The sequence below is a fragment of the Anopheles merus genome, chromosome 3R (assembly GCF_017562075.2).
Source record: "Anopheles merus strain MAF chromosome 3R, AmerM5.1, whole genome shotgun sequence".
Taxonomy (NCBI): domain Eukaryota; kingdom Metazoa; phylum Arthropoda; class Insecta; order Diptera; family Culicidae; genus Anopheles; species Anopheles merus.
The window spans coordinates 13,699,937-13,717,132 of record NC_054084.1 but is presented as its reverse complement, the minus strand read 5'-3'; the positions used below and the strand labels follow the sequence as shown (position 1 = coordinate 13,717,132).

The 17,196-nt window shown below is 44.4% G+C and overlaps 2 protein-coding genes across 17 annotated transcripts in view; both read left to right on the top strand.

Moving 5' to 3' along the window:
- Positions 1 to 4,472, top strand: part of LOC121595260 (dual 3',5'-cyclic-AMP and -GMP phosphodiesterase 11) — an 89,095-nt gene extending 84,623 nt beyond the window's left edge. For 13 of the 15 annotated variants that reach the window (XM_041919109.1, XM_041919106.1, XM_041919114.1 and 10 more), the window contains 6 exons: positions 612 to 788; positions 854 to 1,218; positions 1,289 to 1,477; positions 1,570 to 1,792; positions 1,876 to 1,959; positions 2,037 to 4,472. In XM_041919109.1, coding sequence (XP_041775043.1) covers positions 612 to 788; positions 854 to 1,218; positions 1,289 to 1,477; positions 1,570 to 1,792; positions 1,876 to 1,959; positions 2,037 to 2,621 — 1,623 coding nt within the window. In that variant the 3' untranslated portion in view covers positions 2,622 to 4,472. The remainder of the gene's footprint in view (positions 1 to 611; positions 789 to 853; positions 1,219 to 1,288; positions 1,478 to 1,569; positions 1,793 to 1,875; positions 1,960 to 2,036) is intronic. The other 2 variants (XM_041919103.1, XM_041919112.1) reach the window with 2 other exon arrangements.
- Positions 4,473 to 5,132: 660 nt separating this feature from the next.
- LOC121595263 (probable G-protein coupled receptor CG31760) overlaps positions 5,133 to 17,196 on the top strand; it is a 57,406-nt gene continuing 45,342 nt past the window's right edge. For both annotated transcript variants that reach the window (XM_041919118.1, XM_041919120.1), the window contains exons 1-3: positions 5,133 to 5,506; positions 5,632 to 5,891; positions 6,637 to 7,107. The gene's annotated coding sequence lies outside the window, so the exon portion shown is untranslated. The remainder of the gene's footprint in view (positions 5,507 to 5,631; positions 5,892 to 6,636; positions 7,108 to 17,196) is intronic.

The window sequence follows — 17,196 nt, the reverse complement described above, 5'->3', positions numbered from 1 at the left end:
CGGTGATCACCAAGATAGCCATGGGAGATATGCGGTGCTTGCGAATGATTCAAAGAGACAAAATGAGTATGTTTTCTCGCTCTGTTTGACCCTACAGACCATCAAAGCAGACAGAGCTAGAAATAATGCTTATTTTGTCGATTGGGACCACACGACAAGTATATTCTAAGAATGTCGTGATTATCACCGACAGAAAATGTGGTGACCAAATGTGTGACCAAGAGTAAACAAAATGTCACCAAGCATTTGGTGGATCCACCAACTGAGTATCACCTCTGATCATCTCAGTTGTGTACGTGATCTGATTTGAGCTTCGTTTCAGTCATGGGGGTTTGGTGACTGAAACGGTAACATTTGGCAGCACTGTTCATAGCCAGGGTAAATCATAATTATACTTGCGCCGACATTAACCTCAGCTTGTCTGTCAGTGTTTCGCGTTTGACTCAAGCATTCGCATGTCGTGTTCGGCATATCATGACGCACTTTTATCGAGTATCCGCAATGAGCATCAAGCTACCACGGATATGTTCATTGTTTTCGTTGGTGAACGTCTCATGATGCTCATGACATTTTACAGCACTGACCATGCGTCTCCATTTTCTGCTTTCCAGACTTTTACCAAAAATGATGAAAACTTTGTTGAAGCGTTCGCCATCTTTTGCGGCATGGGCATTCACAACACGCACATGTACGAGAAGGCAATCATCGCGATGGCAAAGCAGAGTGTCACGCTGGAGGTGCTGAGCTATCACGCCTCCGCCACCATCGACGATGCGTACCGGTTACGGGTAACTTGCACCTTGCGCCTAGAATTTCCACAAAGCTCTGACGCTCATTTTTAACCTTTCTCCAGCAACTAAAAGTGCCATCATCCGCGTTCTTCAAACTGTACGACTTCAAGTTCGACGATCTGACACTGGACGACGATCACACGCTGAAGGCGTGCCTGCGCATGTTTCTGGACCTGGATCTGGTCGAGCGGTTTCACATCGAGTACGAGGTCCTGTGCCGGTGGTTGCTGAGCGTGAAGAAAAACTATCGCAACGTGACGTACCACAACTGGCGGCACGCGTTCAACGTGACGCAGATGATGTTTGCCATCCTCACGTCGACCCAGTGGTGGAAGATCTTTGGCGAGATTGAGTGCCTTGCGCTGATCATAGCCTGCCTGTGCCACGATCTGGATCACCGTGGGACCAACAATTCGTTCCAGATTAAGTACGTATATCTGAGACTGAGTGGTTTGGGAGAATGGTGCCAAAGGTAACGACAAACGCTTCTCTCGCAGAGCCTCGTCACCGCTGGCTCAGCTCTACTCGACGTCCACGATGGAGCACCATCACTTCGACCAGTGTCTGATGATCATTAACAGCCCCGGCAACCAGATACTGTCCAACATGTCCTCGGAGGACTACAGCCGTGTGATACGCGTGCTGGAAGATGCCATCCTATCCACCGATCTGGCCGTTTATTTCAGGTAGCTGTGGCGTTCTAGCCATTCCGATCAAACATCCAACGATTTAAAAATAACACTTTTAACTGGTATTTGTTCTGTGATTGGTCAACTAGGAAACGTGGAGCCTTTTTGAATTTAGTCGAACCGACCAGTGAAATGAGTTCCTGGCAGGCGGAGGAGCCACGCTCGCTGCTGCGCGCGATGAGCATGACCGTCTGCGATCTGTCCGCCATCACCAAGCCGTGGGAAATCGAGAAGCGCGTCGCCGATCTGGTCAGCTCGGAGTTCTTCGAGCAGGGCGACATGGAGCGGCAAGAGTTAAACATCACACCGATTGTAAGCTCGCGGCACGATAATGCTAGCAGGGTTGAGGCACATTAAGCATATCTTTATTTTGCTATTTCATCCCCCTCCTACAGGATATAATGAATCGAGAGAAGGAGGATCAATTGCCAATGATGCAGGTTGGCTTTATTGATTCGATCTGTATTCCTATTTATGAGGTACGCTTCGGCTCGTCACTTCTTTCGCTACGGTGTTCTTTCCATTGATTGCCATCTCACTTTCCTCACTGCTGCAGGCTTTTGCAACCCTGTCCGACAAGCTGACGCCGCTGATCGATGGTGTGCTGGAGAACAAGCAGCACTGGATCGAGCTGGCCCAAAGCGCGAAGGAGGCGTACGCAAACAACAATAACACGAGCGAAAACAATAATAACAACAAGAGCCCCTGCACGGACCATGCGGAGGACGACGACCACCAGAAGGATGGGGTGGTGGAGTGCGTCGGCAGCCCGCTCGGATCACCAGCAAGTAATGGAACCACCCCGCGTAAGCTTTCCCTTGAACCTGATTGTACTGATAGTGGTCACCACCACAGTATAGGTAGCCACGAGTCGGCCACCACTCACAGTTGTCGTAGCATAAAGGAGAAGATCGTCGGCCGGCTGGGGGCCGATCTTGCATCGTCGCCACCGTACGCGGACAAGCCCTCGTTCCTGGTGGTCGGCCAGAAGGGCAACGGATGGGTGAACGGGGACAAGGTGCGGCTCATACGGCTGTCATCGTCGGATGGTAAGACGAGCGAGCTGCTGCTGGACGATCAGCTGCCGCGGCATACGGGGACGGTGGACGACCAGGACGCGCTCGATGCAGCGTTGGAGTGAAAGATGATGGTGGATGATGGGGACGCTGTAGTCGTCGACTCGCTCGCAATGCGCTACCGCAAGACCAAACAGGCTACTGTATGTGATTCGCCCTTCCGGTGCAAACAGAATGAACCCAGTTTTGTTTTTAATGTTGAACCGCTGTACTCCTATCCTCCCTGTCATACCATTCTACCCGCAACCTGCGGCTCTCATTACTTTTAAATCCCCGTTCTTTTTATCTCCCCCACAAAATGACTTCTGTAAATGAATGTTAGCGTTATGTTTTACCGACCAGAACGTTCCGCACTGGGTCCCGCAAGGTGCGTAGACTTATCTGTTCGTGTGCACCACGTACAAGCACGATGTCACACGCCGCGGTAATCGGTTCGATCGTGTATTTATATCCCCCGCGAGCGCACAATTGATTGTACTAATTCGCAGTATGCGGCATTATGTTGTATTGTAAATATTGTTAGGTAATTGTTTGTTAATTGTTATATCTCGTACGATCCACAATGCGCGCAAAACAGAACCAATCGCCTCAGATCCTCCACAGCAATCCCGTTTTCTCCCCGCCCCCCCCCCCCCCCCCCCCCCCCCAGTCAGCTGGAACATTCATGCATCATACTACCTACAGTGTAACGCACCACTATTTGTAATGTTTCGATCAATTGTTCTAGTAAGAGAATCCACGCAGCAACAATTGTTCGTAACCAATGTAGAGATCTATTTTTAAATAGTAGTAAAATATAAAAACATTAAAAATTCTATGTAAAAGGAATAAGAACAGGAAGTAAGATAACAAACTAAAGGAAACAAACAAACAAACAAAAAAAAGAAGCAAACAAGGAACCATAACTTCAGCACTAGTCAGCAGAATAATAATTTTAGTGTTAACATTGGAAAGCTCCGGGTGGTAAAGGGCGACGGTCCTTATGCAAAGAGCTGTTGGTAAAGAAAAGGCACACACACACACGCACGTGGGTGTTACGGGCAAACGACCCAAAAGTCGTGACACGTTAAGCAGAAAACCAATAGCATTGCACCCGACGTTCGTTTGCTAGGGGAATGGCCCCCGGTGTTAGGAGTATTACTCGTTCTATGGACCATTATTAATTATGTACTTGTATATGAGAACAAACAATCCTTCGTTATAGTTGTTCTGCTTATTCGAACGGTGACCGGACGTTGATACCCCTTTTGCACTTCCATTTTGGAAGCGATTGGAACTCTAACGATTGGAAGAGGTATTTTAGAACAATCTTCTGACAAACAGGGGAAGTGGTTTTTTTAAAATAACGATTCACTTGCACGCTCAATCAATTCCCCAACCCTTTATATTGTTAGTGAAGGTAGTAATTTATTGCAACAACAAGAAAAAAAGTAAACAAATCCATTACAATCCCACTGTCGTAGCCGCTGGCCACGGGAACGGAAGGGAGACTGGTGAATCGTCCTTTAAACGTAATGTTGGTCGTATAACGTTTCTTCAATGTGTCATCAATGAATGTGTGTATGTGTGTTTGTGTGTGTGTCGGTGGCCCTGTATGATTCGATGTCTAGCGTGTTGTGTACGTATGTGCATGTATGTCTGTTAGGTTTTTGGGGGTTGATTTTTTGAGCAAACAAATCAGATTAAACAGCTGTTATTTCGTTCTATTGGAAAATGTGTATTACACTAGCAAGCGATCGTGTCAAAAGATGTATTTCTTTCACTGCAAGGGAAGGTAACTAATTCGTTACAATTAGTAACGCACATACGCACTGGCACACATACTGCAGCATTGAATCATGTCCGACAGTAGACATCAAACCCATTATCCTAGCAGAAATGGCTTATAATAAAGTGTACTATTTTTCTGAATATGACACCACCGACTTGGATGTGGAACTGTGTGTTAAACATATCCGAACGCTTCTTCCTCTGTTTGGCGTAACGACCAAACACGATCATTTCGGCCTATACAGGCTTTGGGCACTTATTTAGTACACCGCAGTCCGATAGTCAGTCTTTGCTTATACTTAATCATTAGGTTTTTGGTTTTTTTTCTCCTTAATTTTTCATTTTTAGTATAAATTGCATTTTCTTACAGGGTTTTCCAGAGGTTCTCATAGTTATGGGACACTTCCTAGACTCTTTCCTATTGCAAGTGAACTTCGTATGTTGGAAATTCGACTCTATGATCGAATCCCCTTTTTGGACATGCTCTTTGCAAATTCCAATGGGATTTGTGCAACAAGGGTACTATAGAATCCAATTCCCATTACAATAAGTTCATTTCGTATAGGAAAGAGTCAATAGAGTTTCCCGCAGCTATGAGAACTCCTGGAAAATCTTGTATCAAATTTGATTGAAAATCGACCCTTTTCCCACGTGTGCACCGGCGCCATCTAGGGGAAAAACACTGTAACTAGCGCGAAACAGGGCACGAAAGTTTTCAACATGCTCCACAGCACAGACGATGCAAAGAGCAGGCCATGCGCAGGATCCAACACACACACACACACACATACGTTTTCCTAGCATCAGGTTATTAACTTGTTGATCGAGCTCCCCGCGTGAGACTCCTCAAGTGTTGGGGAGTATCGCTGTCTGTCTGACTGTCCGTACATTTCCCCAGCGTGTGCGTGTTGTTTTGGCCTTTCGGAAACTCTCACAGCGTCACACACACACACACACACACACACTGGGCAGGAACACACATTCAGCTCAGGGAGAAAGTGTGACACCCGAGCGTCGATGTCGGTGTCACAACCCACGCACGGCGGGTGTCTTCGCTCTCTCCCATGGGGCACTAGGATCCTGCTACACTGGATGGAGGAACTGCGGCTCAAAAAAAAAAGCACCACGCATTTCCCTTTTACACTCTCGGGGTGCGCAACACGGGTTTGAGTTTGAGTTGGTAAGTGTTGTTGTTGTTGTTATCTTCTCACCCGAAAGAGTCATCTCCCCCTGGTGCAGCCGGATGTCCTTGCGTGCACGCTCATTCTCACGACATATCTCGCTCGCTCTCCCTTCTCTTTTTAGGATGAAGCTCTCCTCAAATGTGTTATCTCCTACGCGTCGTCGTCGTCGTCGTCGGTGATAGGAAAGGCAAAATCCTTCGGTGCACGACAGCCAACCGTTTGGCCTTCGCCGTCAGTCGAGTTTTGGTCGTTCCGGGCGTCGGAAAGGCGGACCATCACCGGTGCTCGTCTGCGCCTGTTCCGGCAACATCCGGCCGTTGCTCAGCAAAAGGACCGCCACCACCACCATCCGCGGCGCACCAGCTGGTTGGTGGTATCGTAGTGAGTTTTTCCCTTCCGTTGAGCTCCTTTTCTTTCTTTCTTTTTTGTGCCCTCGCTTTTCCCCGGACGGTTGCTCCATTTCCTTCATAAACAATAGCAGTGACCCGAAGAACCCACCCGCAAGGCAGCGTTAAAAAGGCGTCCCTTTTGCACAGCGCAATCTTTTTATGCCTGCCTGCGCCCTGCAGGCTCCTACTGACCTCGTGATACAGTGTCTGTGTGTGTGTGTGTATGTGTACCTATCCTAACTTATCCCATTTCCTTACACACTTGCTCCCCACGGTATCACCTCGTTTCGAGGGCCGTTCTGCTCCCCACTCCCATTCGAACACTTTGCACGAGTGAAGGGAAAACTTTTCCTTAAATTTTGCGCTGCATCATCAGTTTTCATCCTTTTTCCCCTCCCCCGCCCACCCCCGACCCACCCGTATGGGTTTAGTTTCGGGGAGAAGGGGATGTGCATGTGGTTACGATTGTGTCTCTGTAGCTCTGTGGTGCTGCGGACGATGTGTACGATATGGCCAAGGCCACCCCTCCTACGGTATGTGTGTGTGTGTGTGTGTGTGTGTGTGTGTGTGTGTGTGTGTGTGTGTGTGTGTGTGTGTGTAAAACACAATCGTGCCTAGATCGTCTTACCCAGTGGGCAGCGCGTTGTGTAACACCGAGCCTCCTAGCTATCCATTTCGAATGTCCCCTTTCCTTCCCGTTTGCTAAGATAATTCCCTGCTCTTCCTTACACGACAAGGTGGTCCGATCGGCACCGCCGATGGAGTGTGTGTGTGTGTGGTAGAAGGATAGTGCCCTAAAGTGTGATTGCGTGGACGTGGATCTGTTCGTGCAGCCGTGCATGTGTATATGGTGTTTGGGTGTGATCTAGGTACGTGCGCGCGTGTACGCAAATGTCCCTACTGTTGTGCAGAAGAAGAAGAAAAAAACACACGTTGCACGGATTTTCTACCCCTTAACCCCTAAAAAGCTCTTCTTCCCGCTTCCTCCACGAAAAGGGGATTAGGCAAAGGGAAAACTGGCCCCCAGTGCCAGCGTGTGTGTGTGTGTGTGTGTGTGTGTTTGTAGACAGGTGATTGGGAGGGCTTACGAAAGAAGAGCTGAAGCTGGCAGATTATCCACTGGGACGGAAGTGCTGCTGCCAAAGCTGATGAAGTGCTTGAGCATTGAGCGCTGTACGGGACGGCACGACGAACTCGAACTCGCCAAGGTAAGCATCTTTCGGGGGAGCGCTCGGTATGTGTGTGTGTGTGTGTGCAGTGCAGTAAGGAGTAAATTAATTTATGCCTCCAGTCGGTGGAAATTTGGAATCTCTCTCGCTAGGTAAGGGATTTTACGGTTATGATTTAATGAATAGCCGCATTTTGCTTGGAAGCGGGAACTTGGAGCACCGATGAGGAGTTTTGCATTTTATGCTAGATTTCCGCGAACAAACCCCATTAACCCGAAGTTCGCCGTGTTTTCGAAGAAACAATCAAACAATCAAATTTTACCGTTTTCGTGGAAACTTTGCCGAATAGCGTTAGTTCGTAGAAGTGGTACATGCTTTTGAGGGTTCAGCTATTCAACGCTTGGTTGTTTGAGGCACGTTGTGTGTTTGTCTAACCATTTCATTATCACAAGACAACGCTCCTACCGTTATGATTTTTTTTTTATCATTAACAAATAAAGATAGTTGCAATATTACCCATATTGCTGCGTTATATGATTCTAATTCTCGTTATGGACAACAGATACAGTCCTACTTATGGGTACAGTAAACCAGATAGTTAGTTAGCCTAGATACTAAGTGGCTTAAACCTGGCGAAAGAAGAGTAATATTTGACCAACTCATCATCAGTTATTCATACAAGAAGCATATCTTTACAAACTTTAACTTTTCCCAATGCCTCTAACCAGAGAGAATTGGATCGAAACTCAGACACTTTCAGCATTTTGTTTCTTGATGTAATTATCGATTGTTTGTCTTGTTTTTGTTTTTGGTAGAAGGATCTTGGTTTATGTATTTTTGGTGAGGTTGCAAAAGTGCACTTTCGAATCAGATTCTAAAAATGCGAGCTAGTTTATTTATAAACTATAACTATTTATTAATACAACTTATAATAATTGGAATTGTATGTTCAAAACTTGTATGTTCCATAAATAACTTGTTATCCTATTTTCATAAACATTTGTGTGTAATATATTATTATTGAGCTAATCTATTAGATTATAAACATAGAAATCTATTGTAAAATTTCAATTCTTAACCTACAATTACAATTACCTTCTTTCAAGATTTTACTAAAATGTGAAGGATAAAGTCATCTCTTCGTATCATGGGGTATCTCCTCGTATCTCTTGCATAGTATGAAATCTATAATTCCTACTAAAATTTCTATTTTATAGCATCACATATTTTATTAAAGGCGAAAGAACTCTGTTGGAGCCAATGCCTCTCAAAACTGTACAAACAACTACATCAATGGATCATTTGCATCGTTTTTCGTTCGCTTCATAACTAAAGATGGAAAATGCCCAAATGACAAATAGCAAAGCACTTAAGGAACGTGATAGTTTTGCCGACGTAGGCTGAACTGAAAACTTTTCGATGCGAACTGAATCGACGATTGATCGTTCAGGCGATCATGGAAGTTGGTAAAAGAACTCTTTTACTGAAAGTGCTGGAGCAAAGAGGCCTTACCTTGCACAGATGGGAGAAGCAACACTCCATGCTCATGAATCTATCGGTAGGCAAAGTAGAGTGCTATTTTGCCAGTCCAGTGGTTGTTTAATTTATCAAGAGACTCATCGGAGGAAATGGGTTTCTTATATTTGATTGTGTGTTTCTTCTGATTGAAAGCCATTGTTTCCGTTTAGTTAGTTTCGAATACCTCTTGTTGACAAGAACGTTTACACGTTTGTGTTTCATTGTGTCAGCTTTAGGTCATAATGCATAAAGTGCTCCTGCTTTTGGTGTGCGATGCATCAACCAATTCCAATTCTTAAGCGTTTGTCGAGCCTTGCCTAGGCTGTGCATTTTTTGGTGTGTTTGGTGGGAAAGTGGGTGCTTGAGGTTTGTTCCTTTTAGCACACTTGATAAATAAGGTTATTTTGCTTATAAAAAGTTGTTCTGGAACAAGGTTTTGCATAATAATAATCTAGTGCAGGGGTTCTCCAAACTTTTCAGTTCTCGGGCCTCATTGTGCTTCGTAAATAACGTTGTTGAGGGCCGTTACCTTTGACGTTACCTTTTGCTAATGGACATGATTAAATTTATTTTGGACAAGAAAATAGTTAGTAAATATTTCAAAATTCAACATCTTGCTATCATTGAAGCTTGATTTTCGTCTTTAACCAGTAAACATTAAATTTTTGATGAAAATAATTTACATTTTCCTTTATCAAATCATCGCGGGCTGTAGTTTGGAGACCCCTGATCTAGTGCGTAATCTTAATTATAACAAAGCTCAATCAAGGAAGTACACTTCTGCGGTTCAATTCCAGGTTCAATTGCTTTCCTGCCTTTGAAAGTAATTAATTCCATTGCTCTGACACGAAATCGTAACATTCAATAGATAAAATTGATGAATGTTGTGAATTGTCCATTTTTAGAATCAAATACAGTATTCAGACAAAATAATGGCGTACATAAAATAATGGGGAAACTTTCATAATGTGGGATATGTTATCCGCTAATTCCCAACAATTCAAAAGACAATCAAACCTTACTTCATTTACCAACAGTAAGAAACAACACACTGTAAATAATATAATAATGCGGAAAGAACAATGAATCCCGCAGCAATGATTAATTTTGGGAAAATCTGAACCAATGGAGCATCACGCTCGAGGTGCCCTCTTCTCCCCCAATCTGCACCCAATCATGTCAGTACAATAGATCACCTTACTTCAAAAATTTCCAACATTTCCAGTACACCCGCGTCACGCCCAGCTTTTTCTCGGTGCAAAACAAAAACAAAAAAAAAAAGTTTACATATGGAAGAAAAGCGACATTCTACAAATATTTTGCATCGAACCAAATCTGCGATGCTCTCTCTCTCTCTTCCGCTCGATGGAGCTTGGGCCGTGGAACTTGGAACACAAACAAAATCACACTCTGACTCCCCCAAAAGTCCTCCGCCCCTCCTCTCCCACACTGGTGAAAAAGCAAAGAGTGATTAATGAACGTTTATTCTAAACAGCACACACTCTCCGCAAAAGCAACACTTGAAGAAAAATGCTCCCCAAATGGGAAGAGAAAAGCGCTTCCCCCTGTTTGGAATGGTTGGAATGGTGGTTGTACGTACACAGCCGAGATATGGTACAGCAGCCGTCTCCTGTCTTTCCCTTGTCACTTGCAAAACGATCCGCCCTGCTTCGCTTTCGCAAACGACTCCCTTAGGGAAGCCATTTTTGTTACAGCTTCTTCCCCGTTGTGCCTTGCATAACACACACACACAGACACACACACCCCTTTCCGCTCGTTTACCACTCAAGGACAATTGATGGCATGAACTTTTGGGATGAAAGGCGGTCGAAAAACAAGCCAAACAGTTCTCCAACAACCATGTGTGCTGAAAATCGACAACAACACAACAACAGTTGGATGATTTGTTTGTATATCTGTGTGCGTACATGAGTGTGTGTGTGTGCGATGATGGGGAGAGCATGTGTTTTATGTTTATGATTGATATTGCTCTTCATTTCAATCAGGATTCTGCAAACGAAGCAGCACAAAAACTTCAACACGCTCGCTTGTGGGTGCTTCTGTCAAGGCGAAAGTCAACCTTCATCATTAGCTCAATAGGTCTCGGTGTATAGGTAGGCCCAAGTGTGCTGCTGCTTCCCGTGCTAATAAATGCGATTGCTTTCGATGGCTCTTTAAAACCCATCGAAAAATCAAACACACTGATATTCTCCCATTACTGTGCCTGGCTGTTGTTGTGCTTGCTTTTGGGACCCAACACGGCTGCAAACGAATCTAAACAAGCAATAAAACACTAATCACCCCCCAACCCCCTCCACACCACTTGCTGTCCCCGTGACTTGAGCTCACGATGGACGCCTTTTGGGGCAGCCAGGTTTACTTTCTTTTTTCTTAGCTTCCATCGTGTATACACTTCTCGGTAGTCGGTGCGGGTAATTTTGGTTAGGCGAAATCATCGCCGGTATGCTCCAAAGTTCGCTAGGGCCCGTGTGGCAACGTTGGCTTGGCTTCCGACTAATTACTTTCTAACCCGCGGCACTCTTGGTATGTTAGACTTTCTGGTAATGCTGGTTTGTTTTTCTTTTCCTTTCTTTTTCTTCCTTTGCCCTTTTTTTTTTTTTTTTTTTTTGGTGTGTCGTGAATTAACGCTTCCAGCAGCAATGCAACAGGCTTCCGATAACTTTTTTGTTGGCTTAGGCAATTGAATACAATTAACTTGTAGAAAAAATACGAAAACGGGAGTTTCTTTTCGTTTTGTGGATCTGATTTTATTGCGAATGGAAAATATCTGTTAGAATGATTAGGAACCACTGAAACATTCATACACCTATTAAAAGATATAAATCCACAAAGCTATCGACGGGGTGTAAATAAAAGCAATTAAACACAGCTGTGACATCGTTCGAGCGAACATATTGAGGGCCACAGTAACAGCCCTTATATACACGTGTGTTGCTTCTATGGCAACAGGTTGGGGCATGGTTCAACAAGCTTCCCGGGAGCTGATCGAGGGCTGGCACACCATCGTCCCGTGGCTGGCTATTTAATAGCCTGGCCAGCCAGTCCAGCTAGACAATCGCAGTGCAGTGCGACATGTTTGGAGTGTTGCCAAGCTACACATCGAAAGAGCTTGAAAGAGTTGACCGAGGAACTGAGGAATCGAAAGCCTATCTTGTATAGGAGTTTGAGCTCCCAAGGAAGCGAAGATAAGCTGACAGGCATTTGTTGCTTCTTTGCTCAGTAATTAACAACGTTCTAGGCGGTGTGACACGTTCACTTGCAGTCATGTCGTTTGATAGATAAAGTGAGAGCAATGAAGTATTGTGCTTGAAACTCAATTGAATGTGTCAAAATTTAGATGAAGTCTTAAAATCTCTCTTAAGACCTCAGAAGTCTTGAATCAAATCTTGCACAATGTGGATATTTCCGTCCACTGGAACCCATTTAAATGCTATAGATATAACTGTTGTACTGTTTACGATTATTTTTTAGGTATAGTTCTTTTCTGTTTGATATATTCTTACACATTTTTCAATTTAAGCACATCAGTAATCACGATTTATGTCGATCATGATTTTTTATTCAACAAGTATTTATCGAATCACTTTGCCTGAATATCACACACACACCAAACCTCTTATCAATGTGGTGTTTACTGTCAAGTAAGTTCAGACAGGCAAAAATCATGACCTAAAATAAACAATCCGCCTTAATTGCGTTTGCCATCCTACATATGGCTAGCATCCAAACCATCACGCACTATCTCTCTATCTCTCTCTCCTTCGCTTAATTCCAAAATTTCCCAATCCCAAAACACAAAAAAGCACTTAGCTTACGGTCACATTGTGCGTAACGGTTGGCAGGCACCATCTTGCACGCTTGACAGCGAACGACGCCGCACCGGCTGTTGATTAAAACTGAATCAAATTGAAATAAATTAAAACGGTCGCGATTGAATGTCCCTACCGGGAAGGGCCACCGTACCCAGTTGCCCTTGAAAAGGTGCGTTTAATTGAAATTACTCCATTAATTACTCAAAAATGCTTCCTCCGGCAGGATACACCAACAGCACGTTGCGAGCGCCAAGGGGAAACACCAGCCGGAGGGAGCGCAGGGGCGAGGAATCTGTCAGCCAGACAATGGGCTGTGTGTGAGCTTCCGCCACCGATGGCAGCTGGAAGGTTCTGTTGCTTGGGGCGTGTTTGCTACCGCTACATAATTAAACATGCACGCGAAAGCACCAGCGTATATGAAAGCAGTGATTTGTCATCGTACTTCCGGCGCACTCCGGCAAGCTGAAATTGCAAACGATCGGGTTCGCTTTTGTATTTCAACAATCGCGCTTCCAGTAAGGGCTTTTGTTAGATGAATCGTATAGATTAATCCGTTTTACATGAAATGTATATCAACTTTAGATTTATTCTGGGGTTCTCTTACGAAATTACAGCTTATCTGGTTTTTTAAGATAGTGACAGTTGCTTAGATTTCATAATGTGTTTGCCAAATTCACTTACTTTTTTCTGTAAAAAAGATATAGAGTAATATATAATAAAATAACAAATACATAAAATATAAATATTAAAATAAAAAATACTAAACATAAGTAATACGGTCCAAAAATTTCAACAACTTTGTTCTTTCAACGAAGATTTTATATTTTTTTCCAAAAAAATATACATGACATACAATAATTTTGTATTTTATTACAGTTTCTACACTAACTATCTTCCTTTTATGTATTACGCCTTACAGGATGACAGATGGGTACATACATTTAGGCGTGAAATGTCAGCCATGTTGATTTTGGCTATTTTTTTACGCTTTACAGTGTGAAATTGTCTCGATATGTCTGGTTGCACTGTAGGAACATTGGAAATTGGTATTAGTGACAAGGAACAGAAAAACTAATAAACAGGGTTTACCACTCCAATAAACAGCTGTCCACTTGTTAATAAGATTTTTGTTTTTGAATAGATGCCGCTGTCTACCACTCAAGGATGTCACTTTTCCTAAATTTTAACACGCAATTTTTAAAAGATTGTACACTTTTCATTATAGTTAAATTGAATAATCATTATGAAATGATGTTTGTCATCAAAATTTGCCGTATGTTTCATTAAATATGTCAAAACACATAAATTGATTGGATTTGACATAACGACTCTTGCTGGATTAAGAACCCGCACGTCAAGAGGTGGTTTGTTAAAATGCTCCATTATCCACCACCTGGTCTCTTATAACATCCTTGCTACTACTAGATCACACGTCAGATGGTGCAAGCTACTCTGTCAAATTTAATAACACAATTGTCATCTTCGCTTGCACAACTGTCAGATTCGGCGTTTAAATGCCAGGAGTAGTGTACCAACCGAACAAAAAATAGTACTATGCTTATGAGGAGTTATAATCAATAGTTAGTCAGAGTTCCAGTTCACGTATGCGTAAGTTCCGTTCCTCACATCATCAATTGTTCTCAAAAACTGTGGGAATTAATGAAAATTTAGGACAGATTACGAGTGATCATTTGGAATAATCATCAAAGTACCTAGTTTGTTATGGATCTAACTGTCAAACCGGGATTTCTCCCTCCTTTTGGGTAATTTTAGACCAAGGTCCATAAATTACTACCGGTTGGTCCGTCCTGTGTACTTTGACAAATTTTCATTTGACAGCTAGGGAGTCCAAAGTCGCGTAGCAACTCATATAAAGTCCTTAGCAACCCTAACTCCTTATCTGCCAATCTCCATAGAAATCTCAATCCATCATGGCTACCATGGAATCTGAGCTAAGGACCCACATGTAGTCTATCTAGGCACTTTGGTTTAGACATCAAATTGCGCTGGATAAGCCCACCTGTAATGTACACAGTACTTTGTGGCCACATGAGGTGAAATATACAGCAAAAAGACCTATTTGACAGGCGAAATATCTGTCAGATAACGCATTACAGCAACCATATCCCGCATCAATTGATGTGGAATGTAAACAAATGACGTGCACAAAATCGTAACTAAATCCAATAAATAACTTCAATTTTAAGTATTTCATCAATTTTCAGTCAACAATTCATCATTTCTTTCATTTTGGGACTGTTCTGCTTAAGAAGATATCCGTTTAAAGTAAATTTCGAAAGCAGATGTTGTATCTCCTCCAACCCTTTAGCAGTAGCTGTCAGGTATTTAACCTCTCAAATAGTTCATTTCGCTGTATATGTCACCTCATGAGGCCGCGCGGTAACGCAAGCGACTAGTGTTGGATCAAGTAGCTCTTTGCAGTGAGCGGAATAAAACGCTTGCACTCATCTGAGTGAGCGCAGAACCCGAGGAAGCTCCGATGTGAGCAAAGAATGAAGGTGCGATGTTTTTTCGCCTGCTTTCCGCAAGGATCGTGCTGTGCACACCCATTCAGTGGAGCGATGGAGCTTTCCGCAAGTTGTGACACAAGATTTGGCATGGTATGACGTCATGTGAAGGTGAAAATCCTATAAGACATCATCCAGGCTATTTGACAACTTTCAAACAGTAAGCATCAGTCTGCCACCCAACGTTTACCCTTGAATGAAAAATCTGAACACAACCTATCTCAAAATTAACCCCCCCACAGCTCAAAACGTAATACGTGCGTGGGTTGAAAATGAAAACAAAATGATTGCCAAAATTGGGAATGAAAAAAAAAACAGCAAGCTTATCGTGATTGGTGCACCTTAAAATGGCCTCCTTCCGGCTACACGAAACAGAAAACACAGACGATCCCCCCCCCCCCCACACACACACACACACATGAAAACGGAACGGAGCATGGAACAATACGAAACAAAAGGCTGGCAAAAGGCCAAGGCTAAATGTAACCGGTAGCGCGACGGCAGTGGCCGCAGCCGTCGTCGGGCGGGCATACCACGGCACTAGCAGCAGTGCCTTTGAATGAAGAAAAAGTGAATTCGAACTTTCGGCCACCCCCGGGCTCTGGATGGGTGCGCCTTTTGTGGCCGCCAACACTGTGCCATTGGCAGGCGGTGGGTGGGGTGAAACGGAGCCGAAGGGCAGGATTTGTTCACCGAGTTTTCGATTACCTTCCGTGGTGCGAGAAATTTAACAAATTTGTCGAAACGAAACTTTGGATCCAACCGGATCCACCGCCAGTGGTATGTGCGGAAACATGGCGGATGGGCCACGGCCGGATGCAAGCTGCTGCGCGAAAGCGTTCATGGCTGAAAAGAAAGAGGGCAGAAAGAGGGGGGGGGCGATAACGGAACTCGTGGTGTCATCGATGACAACAAAGGATCGGAGCGCGCTCGCGCCCGCGCACTTATGTAACGCTCTCCGCTTTGCGTTGACTTATGCTGTTCGACGTATTTCGTTTCACCCGAGAAAGGCGCTCCTAAACAACACCGCGGGGCATTCCACGGTTGATTGAAACATTTTTCCACTTGACGGTTTCACTATTTTTTTTTGTGTATCCTCTGAGCAATGAACGTGCACTAACCCTTATGCAGAGGGAGAGGGGTGAAAAGGGATAAAAGGGAAAGGGGGGGGGGGGGGGAGGAAAAGCTATTAAAAAGCAAGAATGAACGGAGCGGAAGGGAGCACACGTTGAGCGTTAAAACCACCTACCCATTACTTGGAACGCTCCGTGGGACGTCAACCGAGCAGTTTGTGGGGACATTTTCCCTTTCTGCTGCCTGAAGTTTCCTATTTCCTGCCACTGTGGCTGTATGTGTGTGTGTGTGAAAGCTATTGTCTCAATTTACTTGACGGTAATGGGAAGCGGAGAAAAAGAAAAAGTGTACGAAGGCTACAATCCAATCCGTTGTCGCTGCCGGAATGCCGATACCGATCTTGATAGGTTTTTTTTTTTCGTTTCTCTTGGACACGACGGGAAATTGTGACGGAAAAGGCAAGTGGAAGTGGAATCCTAAATCCAGCATCTTTCACCCAGACCAGACCGGACGGTTTCTTTCGTACGCCAGAGTGAGGGCTATGTGTGTGAGTGTGTGTGTGTCTGTTTTCCACGTCAGTTCGATTCCCGCGACGCCAAACTGGGTAAACACACTTGCTTAGTTTCACTTTAACAAGTGTCATCATCTTGGTGGTTCGCGATCCACTCGGCCTTCTCTCTCTCTCTTTCTCTTTCTCTGCCTTTTCCACGCTCTTTCTCCTGGCGGTAGGATTTGCGATGTCACCAAAAGAACGAGGCGAACGAAGCAAGGATGGTGCGGTGAACCCTTTTCATGCTTGTTAACTCAATGGCTGCAGTTTTTCTCCTTTTTTCCCTCCTCTTTTGGTTCCTTCTCTCCCTCGAACGCGGGCCGGCTACTTTGTCCCGCTTTTTTTTTGATTGGGGAATGAAATTAATCGGATGATGGTGCGACAGCCTTTGTAAAAGCAGGACGGGTTTTGGTGTGCCGTACCGGGCAGCATTGAGCGCTGCTAGTTGCATCCGATGCCCATGCCAATCGATGCCGTTGGCCTACTTTCACACCATTCGCGCCCCGTTAACGATGGTGCCTGGGCGCTACAGTCCTTCTCTACCAGCACTGCGCCCGGGATTTATCCGCTAATCATCCGTTTGTGCAATCAGTTCGGCCTGCTAGCAGCCGATTAGCAGTAGGCA